General features: G+C 39.4%; 1 protein-coding gene and 1 long non-coding RNA gene across 6 annotated transcripts in view; both read left to right on the forward strand.

Moving 5' to 3' along the window:
• On the forward strand, positions 10,860-25,592 carry LOC109846906. 5 transcript variants are annotated; one of them, XR_002248584.1, is made up of 7 exons: positions 10,860-11,397; positions 12,694-12,790; positions 13,981-14,172; positions 14,256-14,336; positions 23,965-24,379; positions 24,548-24,719; positions 25,206-25,592. It is a non-coding gene; the product is annotated as an uncharacterized LOC109846906 (long non-coding RNA). The 5 variants fall into 5 exon arrangements; XR_002248582.1 differs by lacking the exon at positions 14,256-14,336 and having other exon boundaries at positions 10,862-11,397; XR_002248583.1 differs by lacking the exon at positions 14,256-14,336 and having other exon boundaries at positions 10,862-11,397; positions 14,008-14,172.
• The window catches only part of LOC109846896 (photosystem I reaction center subunit XI, chloroplastic-like), a 2,105-nt gene continuing 393 nt past the window's right edge, over positions 25,614-27,325 (forward strand). Inside the window, exons 1-3 of the mRNA XM_020416137.1 lie at positions 25,614-25,775; positions 27,034-27,114; positions 27,196-27,325. The exon at positions 27,196-27,325 is cut by the window's right edge and continues 393 nt beyond it. Of these exons, the coding sequence (XP_020271726.1) occupies positions 25,629-25,775; positions 27,034-27,114; positions 27,196-27,325 (358 nt within the window). The 5' untranslated portion in view covers positions 25,614-25,628. The remainder of the gene's footprint in view (positions 25,776-27,033; positions 27,115-27,195) is intronic.

Consider the following 27,325-nt stretch of genomic DNA (forward strand, 5'->3'; position numbering starts at 1 on the left):
TTTTGTGGGAAGGTTATAGACATGTATAATAACATGTTAGAAAAAGAATTACTGAAAAATCATTTCCCATTGAGAGAAATAATTGTTTGAACACAGATTTACAGTTTCTGAAAAACTGCTGACATACACGATTTTGTAAAATCAATTGGGCATAGTAAATCAACTCCAAAAATAGTAAAATTTTGAGGGAAGTTTCTAAACATGTAGATAAACATGTCAAAGAAAGAATTTCTTGAATATCATTTTCCATTTATGAAAACTCATCTATTTTGTAAAACATGCACGAACATGCACGAACGAAAAACATGATTTTGTAAATTCCATTAAACATAACAAATCAATTCTAAACTTGATGAAACTTTGCGAAATGTTTGTAAACATGAAAACACACATGTTAGAAAAAGAATTTCTCAAATTGAAATTTTTATTTGTGAAAACTCATGTATTTTGCAAGTATGTCCAAAACATGAAAACCTAAAACCATGCATGTATATATATAACTATATATATATACATAGAAACCAAATACGTGTGTGTATATGATATTGAGCTTAAGGTACTTAACACACATAATATAAATCCTAAACTAAATTACCCAAGCTTGATTGGTCTTCAATAAGCTCTACTTGGTAATCTCGCGGATGAAGCTTGAACTTGGATCTTGAACTTTGAATTGCAAGGCTTCACCGACATTCCGCCAACCTCCTTTGGATATGATCGTTGAAGCTCTATTCCATCCATCCTCCAACTACGTTGTTTGTCTATAATAAATACGAAAACACAAATACTAGACAAACAACATTAGTGGTAAATTGTTTGTTAAACATCATCAAAACAAGAAGGCCAACAATCTCCCCCTTTTTGATGATGACAAACAATTTACAAAAAGGATATATGCATGAAAGGAAATGAACGTACAATGTATAATATATCATGCATATAAACAAGAAAGAATATACTCACAATATTTCTCCCCCTTTGACAACATCAAAAAGGGAACAAAAGAATTAAGAGAGCGAAAGCTCCCCCTATCAATAAGCATAGGTGAGTATAAAACATAAAAAGATATAGGGATTGCTCCCCCTATCAAAATGCCTCATGAATGTATGAAATGAAGATCATGGCAAACATATGTGAGCAAGCATAAAAGATATGCTAACAATCACTCACATTCAAGAGATAATGAGAACACATATAAATGTATCATTTAAAACAAATGTCTCATATCAAAGAACATAAACATTATGTATAAAATAGATTTATGAAAGAATACATGAGAATCATGTAAAAAGTTTTCAAAAGAAAACAAATCACTCAAATGAAATCATAAATCAAATTTTAAGTCCAAAAGCAATGTTTGATCAACAAAGAAAACTTTCTTTGAAAAACTTGATCAAACCGTATAAAGAATACATTATAGAGCATATTTGAAATGTGAATTATCTATTTGAAATTTGAATTATCTATTTGTGCTATATAATGAATTCAAAAGAACAAATCAAAATAAGATTTTCATAGTTCAAAAATAAGATTACAAAACGTACTAGAATCATGAACTATGGATAAAAAATCTTTTAGAAGTATAAAATCATGAAGACAAAGGATTTGATCAATTAAAAATTTGTTTTCATAAACAATAGATTTTAAGACATAATTTTCAAAACCAAGAGAAGGAAATGTAAGAATACTAAAATTCTTGGTTTAAAATTTAAATTTGTGGATCCCCACCTTCAGTCGGTGTTAAAGGAACTACCGATAGTTTCGATTCTTGACTTCTCCATATTTTAGCATATTCTGTGTTTTATCGAATAGCTAAGATTTTCCCGGTACTGCGTTTATCGTCTGACCGTTGTCGAAATCTTGAACTGAGATTGGTGTGTAAGTTTCTGAACTTAGCTCGTGCCATTGAGTTGACTTTGAACTGATCATCTTCGTCAGAAATTCATATCTGAATCTGATTGAACTCCCTGAAATCATCGTTCGCCTTAATTTGGCAAGATTGCTGATGCGTTGACCGGCATCAATCTTTACTGTAACGCGTTGTGTGGCGTTGACTTTTGTTGAGGCGTTAACACGGTTTATACTCGTACGTTTGCTGGAGTCTACACAGTTTAAGCTCTTAAGGCATTGGAGCGTGACGGTCCCGAATGTTGGGCTGCAGGACCAACTATTAAAGCTGATTCATCTGCACGTGTGGATCTTTATCCCGAAGTCGTTGGATGCTCAAGTCATGAGACCAACTAATGAAGTTGATGCGTCAATGACTCGCATTTATAGAATTTTTGGCAAATTCTCAGCCATCAACGGGTTTGATAAGCCTTTACCGACTACCGTTTGAGTCGAGCTAGCATGCAGATTGTATAAATCCGTTCTGCACATAACATTGTGCTAAAAGAGTTAACTCTTTTAGTGCTACGATATTGAATACGTAGACTTCGTCTTTCTCCTGTGAAAAGATTAAACAGCAACGTGTATCAGACGTAGACTTAGGATTTTTGGCAAATCCCCAGCCTTCAACAGATTTGACGTGCCTTTACCGATTACCGTTTGAATCAGGCTTGCATGCGGATTGTTTAAGTCCGTTCCGCATGTGACGTTGTGCTAAGAGAGTTAACTCTCTTAGTGCTACGATATTGAATACGTAGACTTCGTCTTTCTTACGGGAATAGACTACTTATCCCTTCTTAGGATTCGGGATAAAATTCCTCGTGCGTGTGAAGCACGGATTTTGGCGTTATGAATAACAACCTGCCACAATGTCGAATATGTGGGCTTTTGTTCTTTTTACGGTTAAGAACTAACCGGCAACGCGTGTTAGGCATTGACTTATCCCTGCTCAGGATCCGAGATAAAATTCCCCATGCATAAAAGGCATGGATTTTTATTGCTACGATACGGAATACGTAGACTCGGTCGTTTTTTACGGGAACGAACCACCCAGTAACGCGGGTTAAGCGCTGACTTATCCCTACTTAGGCTTCGGGATAAATACCCCAGACTGGATTCTGGTGTCTTTTTTAATCGGTGAAAGACTAAACCGGCAACGCGTGTTAGGCGTTGACTTATCCCTTCTTAGGATTCGGGAGAGGAAGAATTTTATATTCTATCTCCTAAAGCTGAAGAGGAAGAATTTTATATTCTATCTCCAAAAGGAAACTCAAAGTGGGATCTCCACTTCAAGAATCCGAGAAGGTAAAACTAAGAGTGGGATCTCCACTCCGAGAATCAAAAAGATTCGGATAACCCTAACTGTCGGAAGGTTTGATTACCGAACTAAATATAGATTTCTCATTTATCGAGAGTGAATTGTGGTTTTGGTCCTTACTGTAGGAAGGTTTGACCAAGTGGGAGGTTTGAGACGATCCTAACTGTAGGAAGATTTGATCGCTCGATTTGTGGACCTCTCGTTCATTGGAGGAATCGAGAGGGGATTTTGATTGTGGTCCTAACTGTAGGAAGGTTTGACCAAGTAAGAGTGTGAGATGACCCTAACTTTTATAGGTTTGATCACTCGATTTGTGGACCTCTCGTTCATTAAAGGAATCGAGAGGGGATTTTGATTGTGATCCTAACTGTAGGAAGGTTTGACCAAGTGAACTGTGAGAGTGGGAGTACAAATTACTGTAGGAATGTTGATTCGTACAAATCACTCAAAGGGGATTCCTAGTGTTAAGTGATAAATACTTAACATGGAGGGGTTTTACAATCGTCAGTGATCAGGATAAAAAAATTCCAAATACTATGTCTGGACTCTAACAATGGGTGTGTTGAGTGCACAGACGTAGTGGGAGTTGAGTGGATTCAACCGAAAAGAATTTTGGTGTCACGCCGTCAATTGGTCTGATCGGTGGGGGATTTTTTGGTGGGAGACTGTGAGTCGTTAAACACCAATGGGGGATTTGTGAGGAAAGATTGATCCCACAAAGTAATCGAATCTCATCTCAGCAATAGAGTGTTCAGAAATCACAGTGGGGGTTTAGTGTTTATCACTTTATTTGTAATGATCGAGTTATCCCTAAGAATATTATATTTAATATTCTTCCGGGAACTTTTCGTTACATGAATTATCCACCCCTAGGTTTTTTTGCGGAACTGGGTCGGACATTGTATTGAGTTACATGACCGGGTTATCCTTAAGAATATTAGCGTAACATTCTCCAGGAACTTCCCGTCAAAAGTGGGAAACAGTTTAGACTCGTGTGCCTATTGGAGTATTAAGAAGCAGTTTATACTCGTATACTTGTCAGAGTGTTCATTCGACTTAATTGAGCGATATAACGCCGACTTCAACCAAGGTTTGGATGCTATTCTTGAGAGCAAAGCAATCCTTGGTGGGATGAAGGACCCTCCTATGGTACGCACAGTACTTCGGATCCGCAATATTGTCGGCTTCCTCCTGGTTAGCGATAGGTGGTAGCTTGATCTTGTTGTTTTCAAGGAGGGATTTGAAGATGGCTGGAACGTCTTCGTTCTTGAAGGAATACTCTTTTTGGAGTCTCAGGTCTGAAGTCTTTTGCTGCCTTCGGGATTGCTGTTGTGACATTTGATTAGCACCAACAGCAACTGCATGTGCCTTGCCCTTACCACGGGAGGCGAAGTTCGAGTTCGGAGGATTAGCCGTCGGTTGGCTCCTCTCGGCCTTCTTCCTTCGGAGGAAGCGTTCGGCTTGTTCACCCTGCACCTTCAAGTCTTTCCAAGTGTTGGATGGTGCGACTCCCATAACTTCCAATATCTCAATAGATAGGTTGTTATGACATGTCTGGAGGATGAAGTCCTCCGTGATCGGATCTCGACAGTTCATTACCTTATTCCTGAAGCGTTTGACGAAATCGTCGACTGTCTCGTCATCTTCTTATTTCTCATCGAAAAGTGTCCTGATGGATACCTCGTCGTCGTCATCAAAGAAACTGCCGAGGAATGAGCTCTCCATATCGTCCCAGTTGTTAATACTTCCGGGTTTGAGACGGCGGTACCAATCAAAGGCGGGCCCGCGAAGGGTGCCAACGAATGACCGAACCATCAAGGCTTCATTGCCGGAGATCATGCCCAAGTGGGACTTGAAGTAGATCAGATGCTGTGTGGGCGAACCATTCCCGTCAAATGGCGTGAAGTTAATCAGGTTGAACTTCGCTGGGTATGCTATTAAATACCACTCTCTTGGATAGGGACATGGAATGCCGGTCCTTTTCACCTCTTGAGCAGACATTAGAGCGTTGATTTTGCTCTCGAGATCTTTTATTTTCTAATCCTCGCTCGTATCGGGGTTTGGACGATTTGTGATAGGAACAACGGGGCCACCCCCGGTGTTGTCATCATTGGTGGGACCACCCCCAGCGTCATTGTTTTTAGTGGGACCACTCTCAGCGTTCTGGTCAACGAGAGGTTCATCAGCATTGATATATTCATCCACGTCTGAATCGCTAACTGCTTGGCTAACATTGTTGCGACGACCGGATTCACCTAGCTGATTCGACAAGGCTCGGATCTGTTGGTCATGCTCTTCCCTCATCCGCAACATAGCCATTTCCATTTCAAATTTAAATGCTTGCTTCTGCTTGGCTAGAGCATCCTCAACCATTTTAGTTGCTTCTTCGGTGTTAATCATAAACACTTCGCGGGATTGCCCTGGGCTAGATACCGTATTGTCAGAAGCGACTGTAGAGTTAGCATCCGATGCTTCATCGTCTGAGGATAACCCTCTCTGCATTCTTTGGTAGTCCCTGCGTCTAGTGGTCCCTGATCGCAACCGGGTTAGACGATGAGATATAAGCGGGTCAGAGCTAGAAGGTCGAATCGACTTTCCCTTATCAGCCATATTTATTGTGACTTCCGGGAGTTCGTCACCTTGAATGGCCGATTGTTTCTCGTAGAAACGTTTTGGCTTGGGCTTAGTCGCTCCGTTAAAGATCCTCTCGAATACCGAGACCCTCTGCGGAGCGGTCTTGGGGCAGCTACACGCTGATAATACTGCCCTGATTAACTTGGCGCACGGGCAGTGAGACTTTGTTTCTCGGGTATATCTCTTCCGAGACTTGTTCATACCCCCAGCCCGATAGTACAACTCATCGGTCAGATGACCGGAGTAACCTATCGTGTGTTGACACGATTGTTAGCGTTCTCAAGAGTCACGCGTTTAGAGTCACGCATTTGTAAGCGTGAACTCTCGACGGGCTCTTGGAGTTTAATTCGTCGTCCGAGGCGGTCAATTACAGAAGTTTTCCGTGTGCAACCCCCAGCTCGAATAATTGCTCGGGGTTCAGTCACTAGGCCCAAGCGTTCTTTGATCGCAACCTTGTCTTGATCCTTATACAAAGGACCCGGGCGATCCGCCATCCTCACCTTGAAATGGGACAAGTCCACATTGTCACGGTGCTCCGTCGGAGGTGCGGAACTCGAAGGGATCGACGAAACATGTGCATAACGTCTTCTGTCTTTACCCTGACGCGGGTCAGACTTGAGTGTCCCGCGGGTCGGAGGGTCGGATTTGGGTGACCCGCAAAGTGGAGGGTCGGATCCAAGTGACCTGCGAATTGGCGGGTCGGATCTGGGTGACCTGCGAATCGGCGGGTCGGATTGGAGTGACCTGCAAATTGGCGGGTCGGATCAGAGTGACCTGCAAATCGGCGGGTCGGATCGGAGTGACCTGCAAATTGGCGGGTCGGATCGGAGTGACCTGCAAATCGGCGGGTCGGATCGGAGTGACATGCAAATCGACGGGTCGGATTGGAGTTGTTAGACCCTAGAGGGGGGTGATTAGGGTCTTATGCTAATCTAATCCGATTAAATGCCAATTAAAAACTAATTAACAAGTTATCCTAGCAAGTATGAAATACAACAATATTCCTCATTGTCATCTTATTCAATTCTCGATAATCAATATATAATCTCATATTATAACGTATCTTTCTTATTAGCAAACTATTCAAGAGCTCCCAAGGAGATAAACGTGTTCGGATAAATTCCTTTGTTTTGATAGTTCTTGTGACTATTTTTTTTGTTCCTTTTATCTCATCTCAATACTATTTGGTGTTTTAGAAACTGAGATTGTGCCTGAGATCAAGTAAATAATACAAGGTACTTTTTGATCTCGAGGCAATCATGATATACACCATTAGAAAATATATCAAATTATCAATATATAAAAGGGGAAATATAGTGCACGATGTGGACGATACTAAGTATTGAACTAGGAATAGAGACGATGGGTTGGGCTGAGGACTTCTAGTGACACTAGCGTATCACGAGTGTCACTCTTACTCGCTGTATGCGGGGGGTATATGTCCGTAACTAGAACCCTATGCCTAAACCCAAACCTAACTCGACCTACTCCCATTTAATCTTCCGGGTTGAAGAAAATGCCTTACCACCCACTATTCCCAAAAAATAATTATTCTTAAATTTTCTTTAAAGTCAACGCATTACTATCATCCAATTACAAAAAACTCAATTTTCCAAACTTATCCACATAGAGGTTTGATGGTATTGGAACAAGATGAACAGTAGTGATCGGACGAACTTATAATTAGAATTCTAGCTCATTGTATCGTCGTGGTTTGTGGCGGGTGACTTGACAATTAACCTGTGTTCAAATGTCCGGATTTGAGAAGAGAAGAATAAAATATAATAAAATAAGCTAGTTTTTAAATTAGTTCCTTAAGTTATTAATATTTTAACTTAGTCCCTCTAATTGTTAAAATTGCCATTATGAATCCAATTCTTTAGTTATTTAAAAATTAGTCCCTAATATTACTAAAATTATTACTAGATCCTCAAATTCTCATAAGTTATTTTAAATTAGTCCCTCTATGTCAAGAGTAGAAGTCGCAATTGAATGTATTATTTGCAGTAACTTTTGAGAATTGAGACCTAATAGCAATTTTATTGATTCAAAGGATTTATTTTATACCTTAAGAATTGAGGGGACATAACAGAAGTTTCAATGATCTAGGAACTAAATCCAAAGTATTAAAGGTTTTAGGGACTAATATCGAAAAACCTTGCAACTAAAAAAAAAAGCTAGTTTTACAGGCCGGTTCCTTGGGCCTTTATGGATTGAGGGGAATGAGGGTGAAGGGAAGTTAGGGGAACCATTCACCTCCATTCACCGTGTTTGGGAACACTTAGGAGATGAAGTTAATTCACCCTAGTTCCCCTTGGTTCACCCCCTAATAGTATAAAAATTGTTACCCCCAAATTGGGGTGTAACCAAGGGGAAGGGAATTCCCTTCCCTTCCCTTCCCTTCCCTTCCCTTCACTCAGTTTCCCTTAACTTCCCTTCACCCCCTACAAATCCAAACATGCCGTTAAGTAACGAACTCCGCATTCTTCCCATTTTTATTCTCAATATTTCAAAAATTGTTCAAAAATTAAGAGATCTCTCTTTCTAATTTCGAAATTTTGTTACCTTTTTCGTCCGAGGATCGATAGATTAACCCCACAGAACAATCAATGGCCGATCTCTTCTGCTACCTATCTCTATCTTTGACGCCTCATGGATTCCCCAATTTGGATACCAAACCCTAACCCTAAATCTCTGAGGCTTGCTGCTAAGTACCTTAACTAATGAGGAGAAGACCAAATAAGGGAAGCGCTCTTTCGCCATCACCCAGGTTTCTATTTTTATTTATTGCTTTTCTTTTTCCCCCATTTGATTTCCGTAATTTATACAATTCTAGATGCTAATTATATCTTATTATTTCTTCATCGATCTCGTTTGCAATTTTATGTTGATCCTGCAGATAATTATGATATTGTTGATTTTTTGCCCAAGATTTTATGCTTATCTTGTCAATTCTGACTTGAACTTCAACTGAACTATAGCTTGCAATGATGAATTTCCATGTCAGTGCAATGAGTAATTGGAATCCATTGCTATACATTTTTGCCACACATTGAAATCTATGTCTATTGAATATTGAAGTAAAATTTCAGTCATTATAAACTTTTAATTTCACTTAGTAAGTCCATTTGTCAGTTCACGCCAATGTTAAATTTTATGTTTGTAGATATTTAAAGATAAAATTTTAAGCAGGACTAAAACCTTGCTTTAACGGGCTATCTTGCATTCATGCATAGGTTTAGTTTAGACTTAAACAAGCACATAGGTTTACCAACTAAATGAAAATGTTCTGCTCATGCTAAAACATAACTAACTTGATTGTTGTTATCATTAAACCTTATTTTAATTATATGCACTCAGAGGTTATAAACCATGTTAAGAAATTTATAGTGTTCCACTAGGACTGGTTTGGTGCACTGAATCATAAAAGGTGGAAAGCGTAAATTGTGTATAAACCCTTCACTCTTCATTTCTATGAAGTTCAGTCGTTTGTGCCCCCTCCTCATATTATGATCAATCCTAAACTTCTTCGATTAATTCCATCAAAAGTCTTATCTTGTTTCATAGGATGTGCACCATGTTCACAATCCTGTCATTATGAAGTTGCTGATATTATTTGATTAGGACATTACTTACATTAGATTATGTGGTATTTTTATTAATGTGACCAAAACTTTATATAGTCAAGCGTCTACTTCTTAAATGCTTGGTATTTTCTGATTACAATCATCCCCTTTCTTTAGCATGTAGGAGTCATGAAGATTATTCAACAGTATCAGCTAAAATATTGTTCCAGAGAATGTTATATTGTCAATATACTGATCCTAATGATGACAGTGTGAAAAGTAGAGTTCTTATTATTTGGATTGAGTATCAACTAAGTAGCATGGACATGTAATTGATTGGGTACAACATGGCTACGGACATGGAACATGACATCATGATATTAGAATATATACAATATGAGGGTAATGGATATATCTTTGAAGCATGGGTTGCTAGGTGTGAAGCCATTGTGTTATAGGTTAGATGCTGCGAATGAATCCGGTCTATCCTAATTTATCTATTTTTTTATATCTTAGATTTCTTTATTTTAAAAAACCACTGTTCATCTAATACTATTCATGGGTGACTGTTCACCCAGTGTTGTTCACACCAGAGTTGCAGGCTTCTCTGATGCAGATTGGGCTAAATGTCCTTTTGATAGGAGATCAACTACTGGATATTATGTCTTTCTCGGAGGAAATCTAGTGTCATGGAAAAGTAAGAAGCAAAGTGTTGTATCTCGATCCAGTGCAGAATCAGAATACAGAACAATGACAAATGTGATACTAGAGATGGTTTGGATCAGAGACCTATTGACAGAAATTGGTCTTCCTCCAAAATGTCCCATGGATCTATATGGCGATAATAAAGCAGCAATTCACATTGCTGAGAATCCCGTGTTTCATGAAAGAACCAAACAAATTGAAGTCGACTGTCATGTAGTCCGCAATAAGCTTGAGGATAAAATCATCACGACAAAACATGTATCGACAATAGATCAGTTGGCAGACATTATTACAAAACCACTGGGCATGCATGATATATATGCTCCAGCTTGAGGGGGAGTGTTAGAAGAAGAGAGTATTAGTTTAGTCCCACATTGCTTGTGAGACTAAGCTGTAACTAATCCATCTCTATAAATAAAGTATAGAGTGAGGGGATAACTCTCCAATAATCTCTTTTCTCTCCAAACATTAACAATGTTTGAATTTACATTTTCTTGAAACGTACTATTCTAAGAATGATCTATATAATGAGTTCATCCAAACTTCAACTGAGAGGTTATGGTCACTGTATATATCAATCAGAGTTATCAATGCATATCAAGCAACCCTAACAAATCAAATTCAAAGTTCTATTTAACTCAGTCAATAGAATGCAAGAAACATAGCTACTAAGCAAGGTTGCATAGGTACGGGTACGGGTACATCTAAACCCAAACTCAAAGCTAAGCGGGCCGCTTAAATGACCTGCTCAACTATTTAAAAAATAAAAGTCCAAACTGATTTTAACTCAAACCCGAACCCAAATCCAAGCCCAAGCCCAAACACAAGCCCAGCTTTATAACTCAAACCCTAGTCCTCTAACAAAACGGAAAAAGAAACCCTGGATCATATTTGTCGGCTCCTCTCTGTTCTCTCCTCCTTCAGATCGAGATCGGCTCCTCTCTCCTCCTTCAGATCCGACTCCATGTGGATTCTGGGGCTAGGGTTTTCACCGTTCTCCCTCGAATCTCGTCATCGACTCGTCCCTCCAAGCTCGTCGTCCCTCGAAGGCTGGAAATTGTTTCGTCGAGCTCTGATTTCGTCGTCGAGGAGTTGGTTTTCGACGTCGATCTCTGATTTCGTCGTCGAGGAGTTGGGTTTTCGTCGTCGATCTCTGATTTCGAGCTCTGATTTCGTCGTCGAGGAGTTGGGTTTTTCGTCGTCGAGCTCTGATTTCGTCGTCGAGGAGTTGGGTTTTCGTCGTCGAGCTCGAAGGTGGTAAAGGGCCTAAAGGCTCAATCGCTTCAGGTTGGTTTTTTTCCCCGCACAAAAATTTCAGGTTGGTTTTTTTTCCCGTCGCGAGTGAATTTGGCGTGTCGCTGCCGTTTGGGTGCGGATCTGCACCCAAAACGTACCCGACACGGGTACGGGACCTAGAATGACGTGTCGGGGTAACATAGCTACTAAGAGTAACAAAATGAAGGCATAGAAGGAAGAGTAGTGATATTGGCCTAACACCAGCCTATGATAACACTCCCTAACCTTTCTCCGCCTTGACAAGTTGTGCACTCTAAACACTTGTAGACTCTGAAAAAAGAATTTGTCTTAGTCTAAACTAAAATCCAATATTTAGTTAAAAATGTTGAGAGACTGATTCGATTAATAACTTCTAGTTTTATGCGATTATTTAAAGAGTATTTACACATTCATGATGACATTATATTTCATTATAATCTTTCGCTTAATTAGTTAGGCCAAATATCATGCAATCATTAAATAAGTATGTGGTTGAGTTTAAGCTGTGTGGAGGGTGGAGAGTTTTCCCTTTGTAAAAATGAAGCTGTGTGAATGGAGAATAAATTACCTCTCATATCTCTCTCTACAACTATATTTAGTTTCCCCCCTTCACTTTTCCCATCTATAATATGACTGAAGTGTGGAGGAGAAAAAACAGGGAAGAAAGGAAGAAGGGAAAATGACTATAAAATTAGGGAAGGAAAGAAGATGCTAAGTGACTACAAGATTTCTTCAAGGTATTGACTTATTATCCTTTTTTCCCCCACAAATTTCTAAACTGCGGGAATTTGTAAGTTAGGGTTAAAAAGAAAGTTGGGAATGAAGCTTAGAAATCAAGAAGCCTATGCCTTTTATGACCTTCTTTAAGTGATATGTTAAGCTAATTATGAATAATGTTTCTTCTAACATTATCAAATAGAAGCTTCTAAGTGGTATAATACTTACACATGAGCTCATGTGTTTATAAGCTTGGATATTTGATGAGAAGCCAAGAAGCCTATACAAGAAATTTTCTTCTTTCTTGTGAGCACATGAAATTGTTTGAAGTTCTACAACACTATCTTATGAAAGTGATTGCTTTAATCCAACTAAAAGTTTATTCTTCATGAACAAGTATACACTGTAACACACATGCATGCATGTCAATGTGTGTGAATTCAGGCATGTGCATGTGTTTATGTTGAAGCATATGTGCACATATGTGTATCAATTAGCATGGGTGGAACCAGATCTCTTCCGGGGTGGCAAGTGGCTGACCCTCATTAATGATTCTTCACAATATATTGAGTAATATGTTATGTTTTTCAGCTACCAAAAGGAGAAGACCAGAATTGTGCCAATGATCAAATTTTGAATGTAACTGGAATTTTTTATCTGTTGCAGTCTGTTCCAACATTCAATCTCAGTAAGTTATTTCTTACTTGCATTGAGAGGAAGCTATGGCTGTACCTTCCTGTGACTGAAATATCATATTTACTAGTTTTTGTTTGTAAATAAGATTACTTCCTTCCCAACTAATTATCATCTTTTATACCTCATACATTATGCTGCCTACCTGCTTAAAAAACCGGCTCAATCTATTAGCATGTTACATGGTTGTCCACACATTCTCACATACAGCTCATGCAAACACATACAAGCACATGTGTATTTGCATACATGATACGTCTGTGTGAGTGTATCATGTATCTTCTCTTCCCAGAAAAGGCTTAAATTTCTATGCAAAGATGAGCCGTGTTTCTTAATGGATAGATCAATTTGTAGCCAGCCATACTGTCTTAACTTTCCTCTTTGGGACGTCTCAATTTATGAACTTAGCTGGTGATTTTTTAATGCGTTGATTTTGCTGTCTTCTGAAAGACTTATTTGCTCTGTCATCGTGCGTATGAATCTCTTTTGTTAACTATTAAACATCTTATATTTGTGTGCATACTCTTACCAGCTATGTTACAACTTACACATGCACGGACATGCTAGCATGCATATGATATTACACAGGAGAAAGTATTCAGTGGGGACTGTCCATGGCATTTAATGTGCACCAATTAGCTGTTAACCATTGGGTTCGTGCACAAATATTGAGGTCCAATGAGCCAATGATTGACAACTCTTTGGTTGACATTAAATGCCATGAACCGGGGGTCATCAATATTTTCTCATTACATGGCACGTAAGTACACATAAAAATATAAGTACACACATATAAGAAGTATTGCATCCAATTTGCATTTCTGACACATGTATTGAACGTGTTGAACCTGCCATGCTTCATTATTTGTGTCTATAGTACATGGCTCTACTAGTTCTAAACAGCACCTGAAAGTTGGTATCTTGTTTATGTACTTCCTGTTAGTTCCAAAACAATGCTTGCAATATACCTTTAATCAGTAAAAACGCCAACAGAAAGATGATTCAGATGGATCGATCAAAACCAACTAATCATTCAATGGAGCTGTGATGCCTCTTATTCTTATCTTTGGTAACATATTTCAAAAGAACAACTAACCATGTTCATAATTTTAATCAATATTGTTGAAATATATATTTTCTTGGATCAATCTCGAGTGCTATATGTCTCTTCTTTATATATTCAAGGTACCTGATTGATTGATCTGTCTTTAGCATGGTGTGGCTCTTAGCTTTGTCCATCATTGTGCTTTATCCCTCGATTGCTCCTTAGGTATCAGTGCAAGTGCTCGAACAAGCCTTCACTTCTGACCACTGCAAAAGAGATTAATTACTTTTGTGTATTGTTTGGAGAGATTTTCAGCTTTGCCAGTCCTAATAGTAAGTAGCTTTACCATTTTCTTTTTTAAACATGACATGTTTGTGGCTATGCAAAATTTTCTGTCTGTTGATGCTTTTGCCAGTGTTTGAGACTATATATACATATGGAAATCACAACCTATTGGAGGAGTCTGTCATTGATATCTCCACGCATTGACTAATTAGTAAGCTGAAAATTGCTTCTGTTTAATTTCTAGTGCATGCCTTCTAATTTTTAAACCAATTCAATTTGATAGTAGATCATCCTAAACCAAAGGCTATCTTGATGCTACAAGCATGTATGATTTGACTTCAGATCCACAAAAAAAAATGTTGAAACGAATCGCCTGTTGAAGCTTTTGCTTTCCAAAATCTTTAAATGTTTTAACAAGCCATGCAAAGCTTGTGCTTGCCTTAACACCCAAAATGCCATTTCGATTAAAATGACACCAAGCTGTGTGTGTTGCAAAATGATATAGTGCAATCTAAGCTGAATGTGTGTCTGTGGCGGCTAGGTTTATCTCTCTAGTGAAAATAATAACTGTTCTTGTTCCTGACCATCTTAGTTAACCAGTGTTGCTGTTCATAGCTGCGGCTTCCTTTTTTGGATCTGTTCTATGAGTGTAGATTCAAGCCAAGTCCAGTATTGATCAAGATGAAGAGAGAAGAAAAAAAAGGATAAATCAGCACTAGGATAATAGTAAGAATAGTTTATTACATATTCTCATTTCATCAGCTTAAGATTGCTCATAATTTGAGGGGAAAGAGGGCTTTAGTTGAGTAGAATGTTGAGAAAAATTACATGTAAATGTCTTGATGCCAAGAGGTATACAAGAAAAACACAAAGTTACACTCTTCGACCAAAATATGTAATGTAAATGTCTTGATGCCAAGAGGTATACAAGAAAAACACAAAGTTACACTCTTCGACCAAAATATGTATGCCAACTTAGGAAGTATGGCTGCAAGAAGGATGTTTTCAGCTTGAAAACTGACTCGTCCATTAAAGATATGTTGGATCCTCTCTTTCCAAATTAACCCAAATGCAGCCATGATTGCATATTTGCATTTCTTTGGTCATGACTGGTGTCAGATATTCTGCTGTCAATGCCAAAATCCAAAATCATGTTAAGCCGATTCAAATTGACCAAATATTGCCCCATACTTTTCTAATAAAGCAACACACCAAAAATAGATGTTGAGATTACTCTTGATGGGAACAAAGTACACATCCAGTACCTATACACCATGTTTAACCATGTTCACTTTTGTAAGAATTTGATCAAGAAAAACCAAGCACACATACTACGCTTTAGAGGAACTAGAGAGCCGTAGAATTTTAAAGTGATGCCATGGTGGGTGATTGTACAATACTAGGTATGTAGATAACCCTCTTTTAGTTAAATGAAGAAAATAGAAAAAATAGTTTTGCAACTTATGTAGAGTAACCCTTGAATTCACTAAGGTTATTATGTATCTTCTAATTAAAAATAAATTGGAATATGAGTTATAAAATTCAAAAGTTGAAATCATATAAAACTAACCCAAATCTCACAAGTTTCATTCCAGAAAAAGAAATTATGGAACAAAGAAAGGAAGAGGAAGTAGAGCTTTTACAAGGTTAGTGTGGTGATTAATCTAACTTTTAATTATGTTAAATTTGGTGTAGATTCATGAAAAAGTTACCTTTTTCCGGCCACCGGTGTCATCTCTGGTAACTTCCGGTGATCTGTGACCATCCTGTTGTCGTGGGTTTTGCGGGTGGTGACCTCCCCAAGCTAAGTCTTTTCAAGAACTTACATCAAACTTAATATAATTATAAACAAGAATATTAAATCACTAACCTTGTACAGAACTTTACTTCATTCCTCTCTTTCTTAATATAATTATAAACAAGAATATTAAATCACTAACCTTGTACAGAACTTTACTTCATTCCTCTCTTTCTGTTTTTAGAGTTTCTTCTCCTTTTTTAATCACTAACCTTGTACAGAACTTTACTTCATTCCTCTCTTTCTGTTTTTAGAGTTTCTTCTCCTTTTTTCGGGATGAAATGCGTGAGATTTGGGTCAGTATAATAGACTTTCAATGAATTTTGAATTTCATAACTCAAATAATTTTTAATTAAAAGACATGTAATGACCTTATGAAGTCATGTGTTGCTCTTCACAAGTTATAAAAACTTTTGGTATTTTCTAAGTTTCCTCAAAAAAAGGTTGTCCGCAATAAGGTCCACATCTAGTGAACTTAATCTTATGTCATGTCTATCCTAGAGAGATTATGTGCGGAGCATATCTTGAAGCTCATCATGGCAATGGAGGATATATGGTTGACTCTGTGAAGGTATCCATCAGTAGTTCTCCATAATTCAGGATCCATACGACACACCACACACATGCCCACACACCTACACACCCACACACACGCATGCAAAACACACACACATGCACGCACCCACCCACCCATCCCATGCATGCACACGCACATGCAGACACGCGTCCGTACACACAACCTCTGCATGCCCTTGTGCTCTCGCACACCCACACGCACACGCACATATGCACGCCCACCTGCACACATGTGCTTGAGGTCTAGAGTTTTAATATTGAAAATTTTAATGTAGTTGTTTTTTGGCAGAGGTCTATGGAGCTAAAACCTGAAGGTTGTAGAAGAAAGCGTATACAACAAAAAAGAAAATGAAAAAAGAAGAAGAGTGAACACCAATAAAAAAAAGCTTGAAACACTGCACACCACAGTTCCTATATGTGTACTGAAAGAAAGAAATAGAGATTAATCTTGCAATAATGCAATTCCTTGGTACCATCACAAGGAATAATTTATTGATTGAATTGTAGGTTCATTGTTACCAGTATTATGTTCTTACTATTACTCTCATTTCTAAGATCTCCTTGTGTTAGCTTAGTGCTAGGAATGGAGATAATTGTATGCAACCATGACTTCTTATGATACGAGTGTATCTTCTCTTCGGAACTTAGCGATCCTCATTGGAGCTTGAGGATAGATGATTCTCATGGTAACTTGAGGATAGAAGGGTAAAACAACACAGTGAAACGCAGGTTGAAAAGTGGAACGAGACGACGAATCGAAGAATCGAAACATCCAGTTTTTAGCCTGTGAGTCGACTCATACATGTACATGAGTCGACTCATCAGGTTGATTCGACTCATGCCTGTCATGAGTCGACTCACGAAACCCAACCATTTTGTCGAAAGTTTCTGACGAGTCGACTCACCTCATTATGAGTCGACTCACTTGGCATGAGTCGACTCATGCATGTTTATGAGTCGACTCATCGACGGTTTTCTGGTTCGTTTTGGTTTTTGTTTGCACGAATTCCTATGGGGTTTAGGTTTGGTTATTTACTATTTTACCATCCACGTTGTTACACCTATATAAGGGATTGTTTTAGGGTTTTAAAAAAAGGAGAAAGCAATCAAGAGAGATTAGATTGTACTTAAGAATTGAGAGATATTATTCTTCAATTCTAGTGAAATTGTGAGAGATTGTAAACTATTTTATTCTCATAATCTAGAGAAGATATTTTTCTTCGCCACCACTGAATTGTTCTTGTGTTCTTGTTATTTTCTTCTCAATTCACCTTTTATAATTCCGCGATCAAAGGTGCTCGCACGACGACTCGTATCAAGTTGGTATCAGAGCGATCAGATCCTGTGAAGGGGGCATCCTGTGTATGGTCCTGACGTATCAAGTTGGTATCAGAGCGATCAGATCCTGTGAAGGGGGCATCCTGTGTATGGTCCTGACTCGATCGCAATACAAGAAAGCGATCAGATCCTGTGAAGGGGGCATCCTGTGTATGGTCCTGACTCGATCGCAATACAAGAAGCTAGGTGAGATCCTTATTTCATTGGAAGAAGTCCAGAAATTAAGGAAAAAGAAGATGACTGAAGGAGATAGTTCAGCGAGGCTAGATGCATTGGAGAAACAGATGAAGACAATGAGTTCGACTCTCACACAGCTCGTCAATATCTTCCAAGAAAAGGACGAAAAAGAGGAATCTTCTTCAAAGACAAGAAGAAACTTATGGAGTCCGATGGAGAAGACGAGGAATCTGATTCTGATAGGGAGGTCGAGATTGTCAAAACTGTTCCGCATCAAGGGGGTAAGTGTTCTTACCAGAATTTGAAGATAGGCTTCAAGGTAGAGATTTCTGTTTATGATGGGAGTGTCAACGTCGAGAGGTTTGATGATTGGATCGAGCGGATGGAGACGTATTTTATCCTCTATGGATATTCATCCAAGGAGAAGCTTGTGTTCGTGACTTTGAAGCTTTCGGGGCATGCATTGACATGGTGAAAATTCTATTGTAAGCAGGAACGGAAGGGGATGTCGTGGAACAAATTCAAAGAGCTACTGAGGAAGCAGTTCTACCCAGTAGGGTTTCTTAAGGAGCGTTGGTATAAGTGGTACGGATTGCGCGAAAGGTTCAACCAGACCGTTCAAGAATATACGACGGAGTTCCAGCAGCAGGCGATGGTTCTGAACATCACGATGGAGAAATATTCCATCTTTATGAAGTATATGGCGGGTTTGAATGAATATATCCGAAAGAAGATGAAGTTGTTCACAGTCGAGTCCATGGCAGAAGCGAGTGTGAAGGCCATTGCCATTGAGGGCAGGCAAAAGAAGGGCAACAAAATGAAGGGAGACTCCAAACAGACGGGAGGTAAGTCTAGTTGCTCTCAGCCTAAGGAAGAGAAGAAGAATGGTGATTCGGGGAAGGCATGATTAACATGCAATCATTGCAAACAGACATCGCACGTAGCTGATCGTTGCTTGGAGAAGTATCCTCATTTGAAGCCAAAAGGATTGAAGAAGGAGGAGGAGAAAAAGACATATGTAGTAGCTCAGGGTCTGAAGGAAGTTCCCGGGATGACAGAACCCAATAACAATCTCAACCTTATGGCAGGGAAGCAGACCACGACTGAGGATGAAGATCCGAGGGAGCAGCTCTTTGTTTTGAAATTACAGGTCAAGACCAGCTTGGTTGATGCCATAGTGGATTCAGGGAGCCAGAAAAATTTGATATCTGAGGCTTTGGTTCAGAAGTTGAGATTGAAGACGATTAAACATCCGAAACCCTATCCTTTAGGTTGGATTCAGAAGGAGGCGGGATCAAGTGTGGTCAAGCAATGTACTTTTAGATTTGTACTCCACGAGTCGTATATTGACGAGGTCACATGCGACGTCGTTCCGTTGGATGTTTGCCGAGTAATACTGGGCAGTCCTTATTTATGAGATAGGTTTGCGGTCTACGATAGGCGAGCCCAGAAGTATACGTTCACCAAAGATGACGAGCAATTCATCTTTCGTTCGGCATCTCTTTCACAGGAGACGAGTTTGGTGACAGTGACTCAGGCGAAGAGACTAGTGAATGCGAGCAAGAGGTTTGTATTGTTAGTCATTAGGCCTTATAAGGAGCAGCTGAGTGGGGTGTGCTTGATTACCTTGAGCAAGTTTTAGGAGGGAGATCTTGACAGGTTGAAGGCCAAATACGTGGACTTGTTTTCGGAGATCACGGGACTACTACCACGGCAGGGTGTGGAGCATGAGATTATGTTGACAAGCGAGGGTTCTTTGCCGAATATAGGTCTATACCGCACATCTGTAGAGGAGTCTGAGGAGATCAAGAGGCAGGTTCAGGGGTTTTTGGAGACATGAGTGATTGTGCCGAGTTGTTCCCCTTGCGGGTCACCAGTGTTGTTGGTGCTTAAAAAGGATGGAGGCTAGCGCATGTACGCGGATTACCGGGCGCTCAACAAGATAACTATCAAGAATCGATACCCATTACCTCGGATTGATGATCTTATGGACCAGTTGGAAGGAGCGAGATTTTTCACAAAGCTGGATTTGAAGTCTGGTTACCATCAGGTGAGGATTCAGGAGGATGACACTTGGAAGACTGCGTTCAAGACCAAGCAAGGCATGTTTGAGTGGTTGGTGATGCCGTTTGAATTGTGCAACGCTCCGGCTACCTTATTGGACTTATGAACGATTTGGTGCGACCCTTTATAGAGGATTTTGTGATAGTTTACCTCGATGATATCTTGGTGTACAGCAGGACCTGAGAGGAGCATCTTTATAGAGGATTTTGTGATAGTTTACCTCGATGATATCTTGGTGTACAGCAGGACCTGAGAGGAGCATCTTGTTCATGTCGAGAAGGTGTTTGAAGTGCGATGATATCTTGGTGTACAGCAGGACCTGAGAGGAGCATCTTGTTCATGTCGAGAAGGTGTTTGAAGTGTTGCAGAACGGACAACTGAAGCTTAACGGGAAGAAGTGCAAATTCGGGAAGGACGAGTTGGTGTATCTCGGGTTAATCGTGGGGAAATGCTAGCGGAGGATAAATCCAGGCAAGGTGGCAGTGATCACGAAATGGCCAACACCTAGAACAGTGACGGAGGTGAGAAGCTTCATGGGGGCTTGCCAGTATTTGCGCAAGTTCATTCGATATTTCTCGACTTATGTGGCACCTTTGCATAGCCTTTCGAAGGCGAAGGTTCAGTTTGAGTGGGGGAGAACGCATGAGGAGCTTTTCAGTTATTAAAGAAGAAGATCTCGGAGGCACCGATATTATCATTGTCGAATTTACAGAGGACCTTCGAGGTAGAGACCGACGCTTCTAGTTATGCTATGGGTGCTGTGTTGATTCAGAATGAGAAGCCGGTGGAGTACCATTCAGAAATGTTTACGGTTGCTATTCAGAACTATCCCACCTACGACAAGGAGTTTTATGCACTTTATCAAGCAATCAAGCATTGGCGGGTGTATTTGTTGGCAAAGGAGGTGGTTGTGCACTCAGATCAAAAGCCATTGGAATTTTTACATGCCCAGACGAAGCTACAGCAGGCACGGCACATGAAGTAGATGTCCTATTTGATGGCGTTCAACATCATTATTAAGTACAAGAAGGGGACGACGAACAAGTTAGCCGATATGTTATCTCGCCCACCCGTGAGAGCTCTCTTTGTGGCGACGCACATTCAGCCATTGGTTCCTTTGGAGTATATACAGATGTATACATCCAGCCGAGATTTTAGCAGTGTGTTCGAGCAGGCGAAGGCTGGTCGAAAAGGGGAGTATGAGATTGGTGCAGATGGTATGTTGTATCGAGGAACGTCGCTATGCATTTCGAAGGATGGCGACCGATTGCAGTGGATTCGAGAAGCCCATACATCATATGTGCAAGGTTATTTTGGGATTCAGAAGACGCTTCTCAATCTATGGCGCTATGTCTTTTGGCCGAAGATGTTAGAGGATGTCACTAAGTATTTGGAGGGTGTAAGCTACGTTGCATATCGAAGCCTTCTAATAGGAAAATGGGATTGTATCTACCATTGCCGGTACTATCGAGACCGTGAGAGAGCATTTCTTTGGATTTCTTAGGAGGATTGCCGACGACTAAGTGCGGGAATGATTATTTGTTCGTTGTGGTGGACCGGTTCAGTAAGATGGTCATCTTGATTCCTTGTAAGAAGACCGTGACGAGAGTGAGTGCGGCGCAATTGTTCTTTGAGCATGTGTGGAAGCACTTTGGGTTGTCGAATTCGATTATTTCAGATCGAGATAGACGGTTTCTCAGACACTTTTGGGATTCTTTGTGGAGCTTGATGGATACTAGGCAGAAGAAGAGCACGATCTTTCATCCACAAACCGACGGACAAACAGAGGTAGTTAATCGGACTATAATATATATGTTGAGAGGATACAATTTCAAGCATCCCAAGATTTGGGATGAGAGCTTACCATATCTTCAGTTTGTATTTAATCGGGCTATTCATGGATCTTCGGGAAAGTCACCGTTTGAGACTTGTTATGGGTTTTTACCTTCGAGTCCATTTGATATCGTATTTTCCAGTGAAGCTACAGCCGACGGCAAGGAAGGGAGTGAGAGACAACATGCTCAGCGATTTCTGGAGAAGATTGCACATATTCATGCCACGGTTGAAGCTCAATTGAAGAAATCACAATCCAAGTACAAGGTGAAGCATGATCAGCATTGAGTTCCTTGTAACTTTGGCATAGACGACATGGTATGATTGAAATTGAGTAAGGAGAGGCTAAAGGGAGAAGGGAAGAAGCTGAAACCTATATATTATGGTTCGTTTCGGATTCTCGATCAGATGGGTGACAACGTCTTCAGGCTGGATTTGCCACATTACCTAGGCATGTATTCGGTGATCAATGCCGAGTATTTAAAGTTGTTCGAGCCTCCATTGCTGGATGATGAAGGTGACGACAAGGTGATCTTGCCGCATGTTGAAGACTTGTGGTTTGATAGAGAGGAGCCGCTGAATGAAGATTGTATTTTGGAGCGAAAGACGACCACGACGAGACGGGGGATGAAGGAGTCGTTTCTCATTAGACGTCAAGGTCAGGTTCCTAGCAAGACTAAGTGGTTCAACAGGGAAAGAGGAGCTCGCGAGTTTCCTCAGCTGAAGTTCTAACTTGAACGGGACTTCAAGTTCCTAAAGGGGGAGCCATGATACGGGTGTATCTTCTCTTCAAAACTTAGCGATCCTCATAGGAGCTTGAGGATAGATGGTTCTCATGGTAACTTGAGAATAGAGGGGTAAAACAACACAGTGGAACGTAAGTTGAAGCGTGGAACGAGATGGCGAATCGAAGAATCGAAGCATTCGGTTTTTAGCCCGTGAGTCGACTCATACATGTACATGAGTCGACTCATCAGGTTGAGTCGACTCATGCCTGTCATGAGTAAACTCACAAAACCCAACCGTTTTATCGAAAGTTTCTGACGAGTCGACTCACCTCATCATGAGTCGACTCACTTGGCATGAGTCGACTCATGCATGTTTATGAGTCGACTCATCGACGGTTTCCTGGTTCGTTTGAGTTTCTGTTTGTACGAATTCCTGTGGGGTTTGGGCTTGTTTATTTACCATTTTGCTATCCACATTATTACACCTATATAAGGGATTGTTTTAGGGTTTTAAAAAAAAGGAGAAAACAATCAAGAGAGATTAGATTGTATTTGAGAATTGAGAGAGATTATTCTTCAATTCTAGTGAAGAGAGATTAGATTGTATTTGAGAATTGAGAGAGATTATTCTTCAATTCTAGTGAGATTGTGAGAGATTGTAAACTATTTTATTCTCATAATCTAGAGAAGATATTTTCCTTCGCCACCACTGAATTGTTCTTATGTTCTTGTTATTTTCTTCTCAACCTACCTTTGATAATTCCGCGATCAAAGGTGCCCCCACGACGACTCGTATCATCTTAAGTAACAATATCTTTGGCCATCTCCTCCTTTTCCTTTTCGAAAGTACACTACTTTTTAGCATTTGACATACACATACACTGATCAATCGCGAAAGATAAAATCTACACTGATCAATCGCGGAAGATAAAATCTTGTGCAGCATTGCAAGATAGTTTTATGAAAACAACTAATCAATTCTCACTTATGCAGGCTGGAATTGTCCCCTCTACTGCTTCGACAATTTTGTCCGTAAGCCTATTACAGGAGAATTTTACCGGATACTACCAAGTTCCAAAAATTCTAAAGTTACTAGGATAAACTTATTCTCTATTCACAAATGTCAGATTGGTGAAGGATTCCTTCCATATTTTATCTTTGTGAAGTATTGATTTATATATACTAAGAGGGTACATGAATTTAGTATGCACAAGTTAATAAATTTCCTGCTGTGATCAGTAACCTTTGATTTTATCATATACTAGTCATATATATAAATCAAGAATTATAAACTGTTGATGCTTGTTTGTTTCAATCTGTTGCAGAATGTGGACCTGAGTACGTTAAGAGATGCTCTGCGACATCGAACAAGATTCCTTGGGAAGGAAAGCCCAAGCTATCCTTGAAACAAACTAATATGTCTCTATTAATTGTTTCCATCTTCCACTTTGCCGCAAAAAATTTCAAATGAATGAATGGATAATCAACAATTTCATTATGCATCTAATTTGTTGTTCTCTGATTCTTCTGCTGTTCAGCTGTACTGACACTAATATGCTATTCGATAAAATGGTACATGTATTATACTCTTTACAAAATCCTTGAATTGCATAGCATAGGATGTGACAGGTGGGACGCTCTCAAGAGTTCAGGGGGAAGAGTGTAGAGATTGCGCTATAAGTATCCTGGCCACCGGAGGCATTTACGATACCGAGGTTGCAGTCAGCTCATGACCAGCAGGTATTTCTTCGAACAGAGGAATAACACCAGGCTTGCAGTTTCCTCAAACATCTGACAAGGCAACGAGTACAATGCTGTCATAAAATTGAAAATTTGATCGTTGTTAAATTTGATTATTTATGTTATGGAAAAACTATACTTGTTCTCTTACCTTCCCTCTTTTTGCAGTGAATGAGAACGGGAGTGAACAAGAACTGGATGATTCATTACGTTTATGTAAGAAAATAGTAAATGTAAGGTGGCTTGCGTTGTGAAATTTGTAAAGCTAAGACCCTGAGAGCTTCCTTGATAGTTTCTTTTGGCATCTCCACACAGAAGGCTCGGGCATGTTCATAAACATGTAGGTGGAATAAACTTGACGATAAAACTGGTTCAACTTATTTGAACTTAAAAAATTTAGTTTTTTTTTCCTCCTTAGAAACCATCGTAAAAGTAGGTAATTATATGAAAACCATCTTTAAATTTCAATTTATACATAAACTAGCTTTAAAGTGGGTTTGTCCTACTATTAACCAACTCCTAGTCACAACTTTCCCTAAAATTTCAAAAAATCTTTAAAAACTCATATTTTGGACACACGACTCGTTTCTTAATATTTAAATTATGGGTACAAGTTATGTATCTTACATGTAAAATTTTTAAGCTTATATTACAGTTTTAGTAAAAATTTGGCTACAAGGTCGTTGATTGAAATACAAGCTCACTTTAAAAATGGTCTATATATAAATTAAAATGCAAAGGTAGTTTTTGTATAATTATCTTGATTCAAGGTGGTTTCTACGAAACAAAAACCCAAGATGCTAACTCATGACCTTATTACATGTAGAACGGCGTGCAACAAAAGAGGTTACAACATATGAAACCTGATAATCGGCCAGCAAGTAATAGCCCAACCGTTCCGAAAGCAACTATTGGGCTTTGATCCACTACTCCTTAATTGGGCCGTACAAACAGCCCGGGGGATTTAAAGAACGAGAGGATGAGAAGCAAAGATATCTTGAGCGGATAAGGATTAGGTGGCGACCACTTCTCATCCAATGAGATTGCATGCATGGATTCCAAATCCACAGCCTCTCAAATTCTATGCCTCTTATCTTCCTCTACTAATAATTTTTGGCTTAATCTCCTACTTCTTCATAGGAGAAGTTGACAAAGGGAGCAAATAATGGCAAGTGCTCCAATGGCCAGCCAACTCAAGAGTAGCTTTATTTCATCTAGCTCAAGGGGCTTGTTTGTTCCCAGTGCTCCAATGGCCAGCCAACTCAAGAGTAGCTTTATTTCATCTAGCTCAAGGGGCTTGTTTGTTCCCAAGGGCCTTGTTGGGGGAAGCCCAGTGAGGAGCTTGCAGGCCAAAAGCAGGCCCAGCTTCACTGTGAAAGCTATTCAAGCAGAGAAGGTCAGAAAGTTCTACCCAAATTTTGATTTCTTTTGTCTTTTGGTTCTCCAAAATGAGTACTAGTTTAGGTCAATATGGTTCCAATTGCATCCAAATTCAATATACATGTTTGATTGAATGTGTTGCAACTCTATAAAGCTGTTGTAAAGGTGAAGTAACTCGAATAACAGGGAAAATAATTGTGCTAATTTTTGAAGTGTTTTATAGCAATAACTATACTTTATCATAATGAAATAGGATTCTGATTCTCTCTGAAATAAAAAATGTAGTTGAGCAATTACTACTTCTCATAATAATTGATTAGTTGATAGATGACTATGATTTTTCTTTGAATGCGAATAAGAATAAGTGTAATTCATGAGGATACGGTGAATATTAGATTTAAAAGAATCATAATCGTCCACTAGATAATTAATCGTTGTGATTAAAAGTAATGATCCATCCACTATTATTTTATAGAAATGATTCAAATTCATCCACTACTGTTTTATAGAAATGATTCAAATTCATGTAGCAATAATTAGAACTAAGTGATACTGTAACTGTATTTTCCACACTTCTATTCTAATTAAACACATTCTTAAACTAGGCCGTGGCCATGAAAAGGTAAAACTCAAATGAATAAAAAGAAATGGACATAATTCAATATTTTATTAGGTAATAGAAGCTGATTTATATTTCAAATATATTTATATTCTTTGAAGATAGATTAAATCTTCCACCACCAAAAAGAAATAATAAAAAAGACGAAATAGTTTTTGAATAGAACAAAAATGAATATACAGCTACCGAAACATTATTAGTTCTATTTTATTGACAAATTATTTTGCTATTTAACAGTTAACTCATTTCTATTTCCTGTTAATTATTATAGGAGTACTAAACCTAAGAACTTTCAGCATTTTGAAGTAAACCCCTCAATAATTTCTATAAGTACGTTGTACAAAACTCTCAATAACTTTTGAGATTGTAGAAAATTCCCTAGAATTTTCCACATTTTGCAGATAACCCCCGTAGATTAAAAGAGCAACATTAATTAAAGGCATTTTGAAAACGATAAGGCGGGGTTTAGTGTATTGTACCCAGAAGATAGTGGGGGTTTCCTGCCAAAGTTGTTGTGGGGTTCAGTGCGAATTTGAAAGTTATTGGAGGTTTGGTGCAGGATTTCTAAAAGTTGTTAAGGGTTTAGCGTAATTTACTCAATTTCCTTAATCTAACCCTGAATAAATCTTTTTTTCCCACCCTTTATTTACAACAGGCTACGTTCCCAGTGGTCCAACCCATAAACGGCGACCCCTTCATCGGCAGCCTGGAAACACCCGTCACCTCCTCCCCCCTAGTGGTCCAACCCATAAACGGCGACCCCTTCATCGGCAGCCTGGAAACACCCGTCACCTCCTCCCCCCTCATCGCGTGGTAGCTCTCCAACCTCCCCGCCTACCGCACCGCCATCTCCCCCCTCCTCCGTGGCATCGAGGTCGGCCTCGCCCACGGTTTCCTCCTCCTCGGCCCATTCGTCAAGGCCGGCCCCCTCCGCAACACCGAGGTTG

This window comes from Asparagus officinalis, chromosome 1, assembly GCF_001876935.1.
Source record: "Asparagus officinalis chromosome 1, Aspof.V1, whole genome shotgun sequence".
Lineage (NCBI taxonomy): Eukaryota > Viridiplantae > Streptophyta > Magnoliopsida > Asparagales > Asparagaceae > Asparagus > Asparagus officinalis.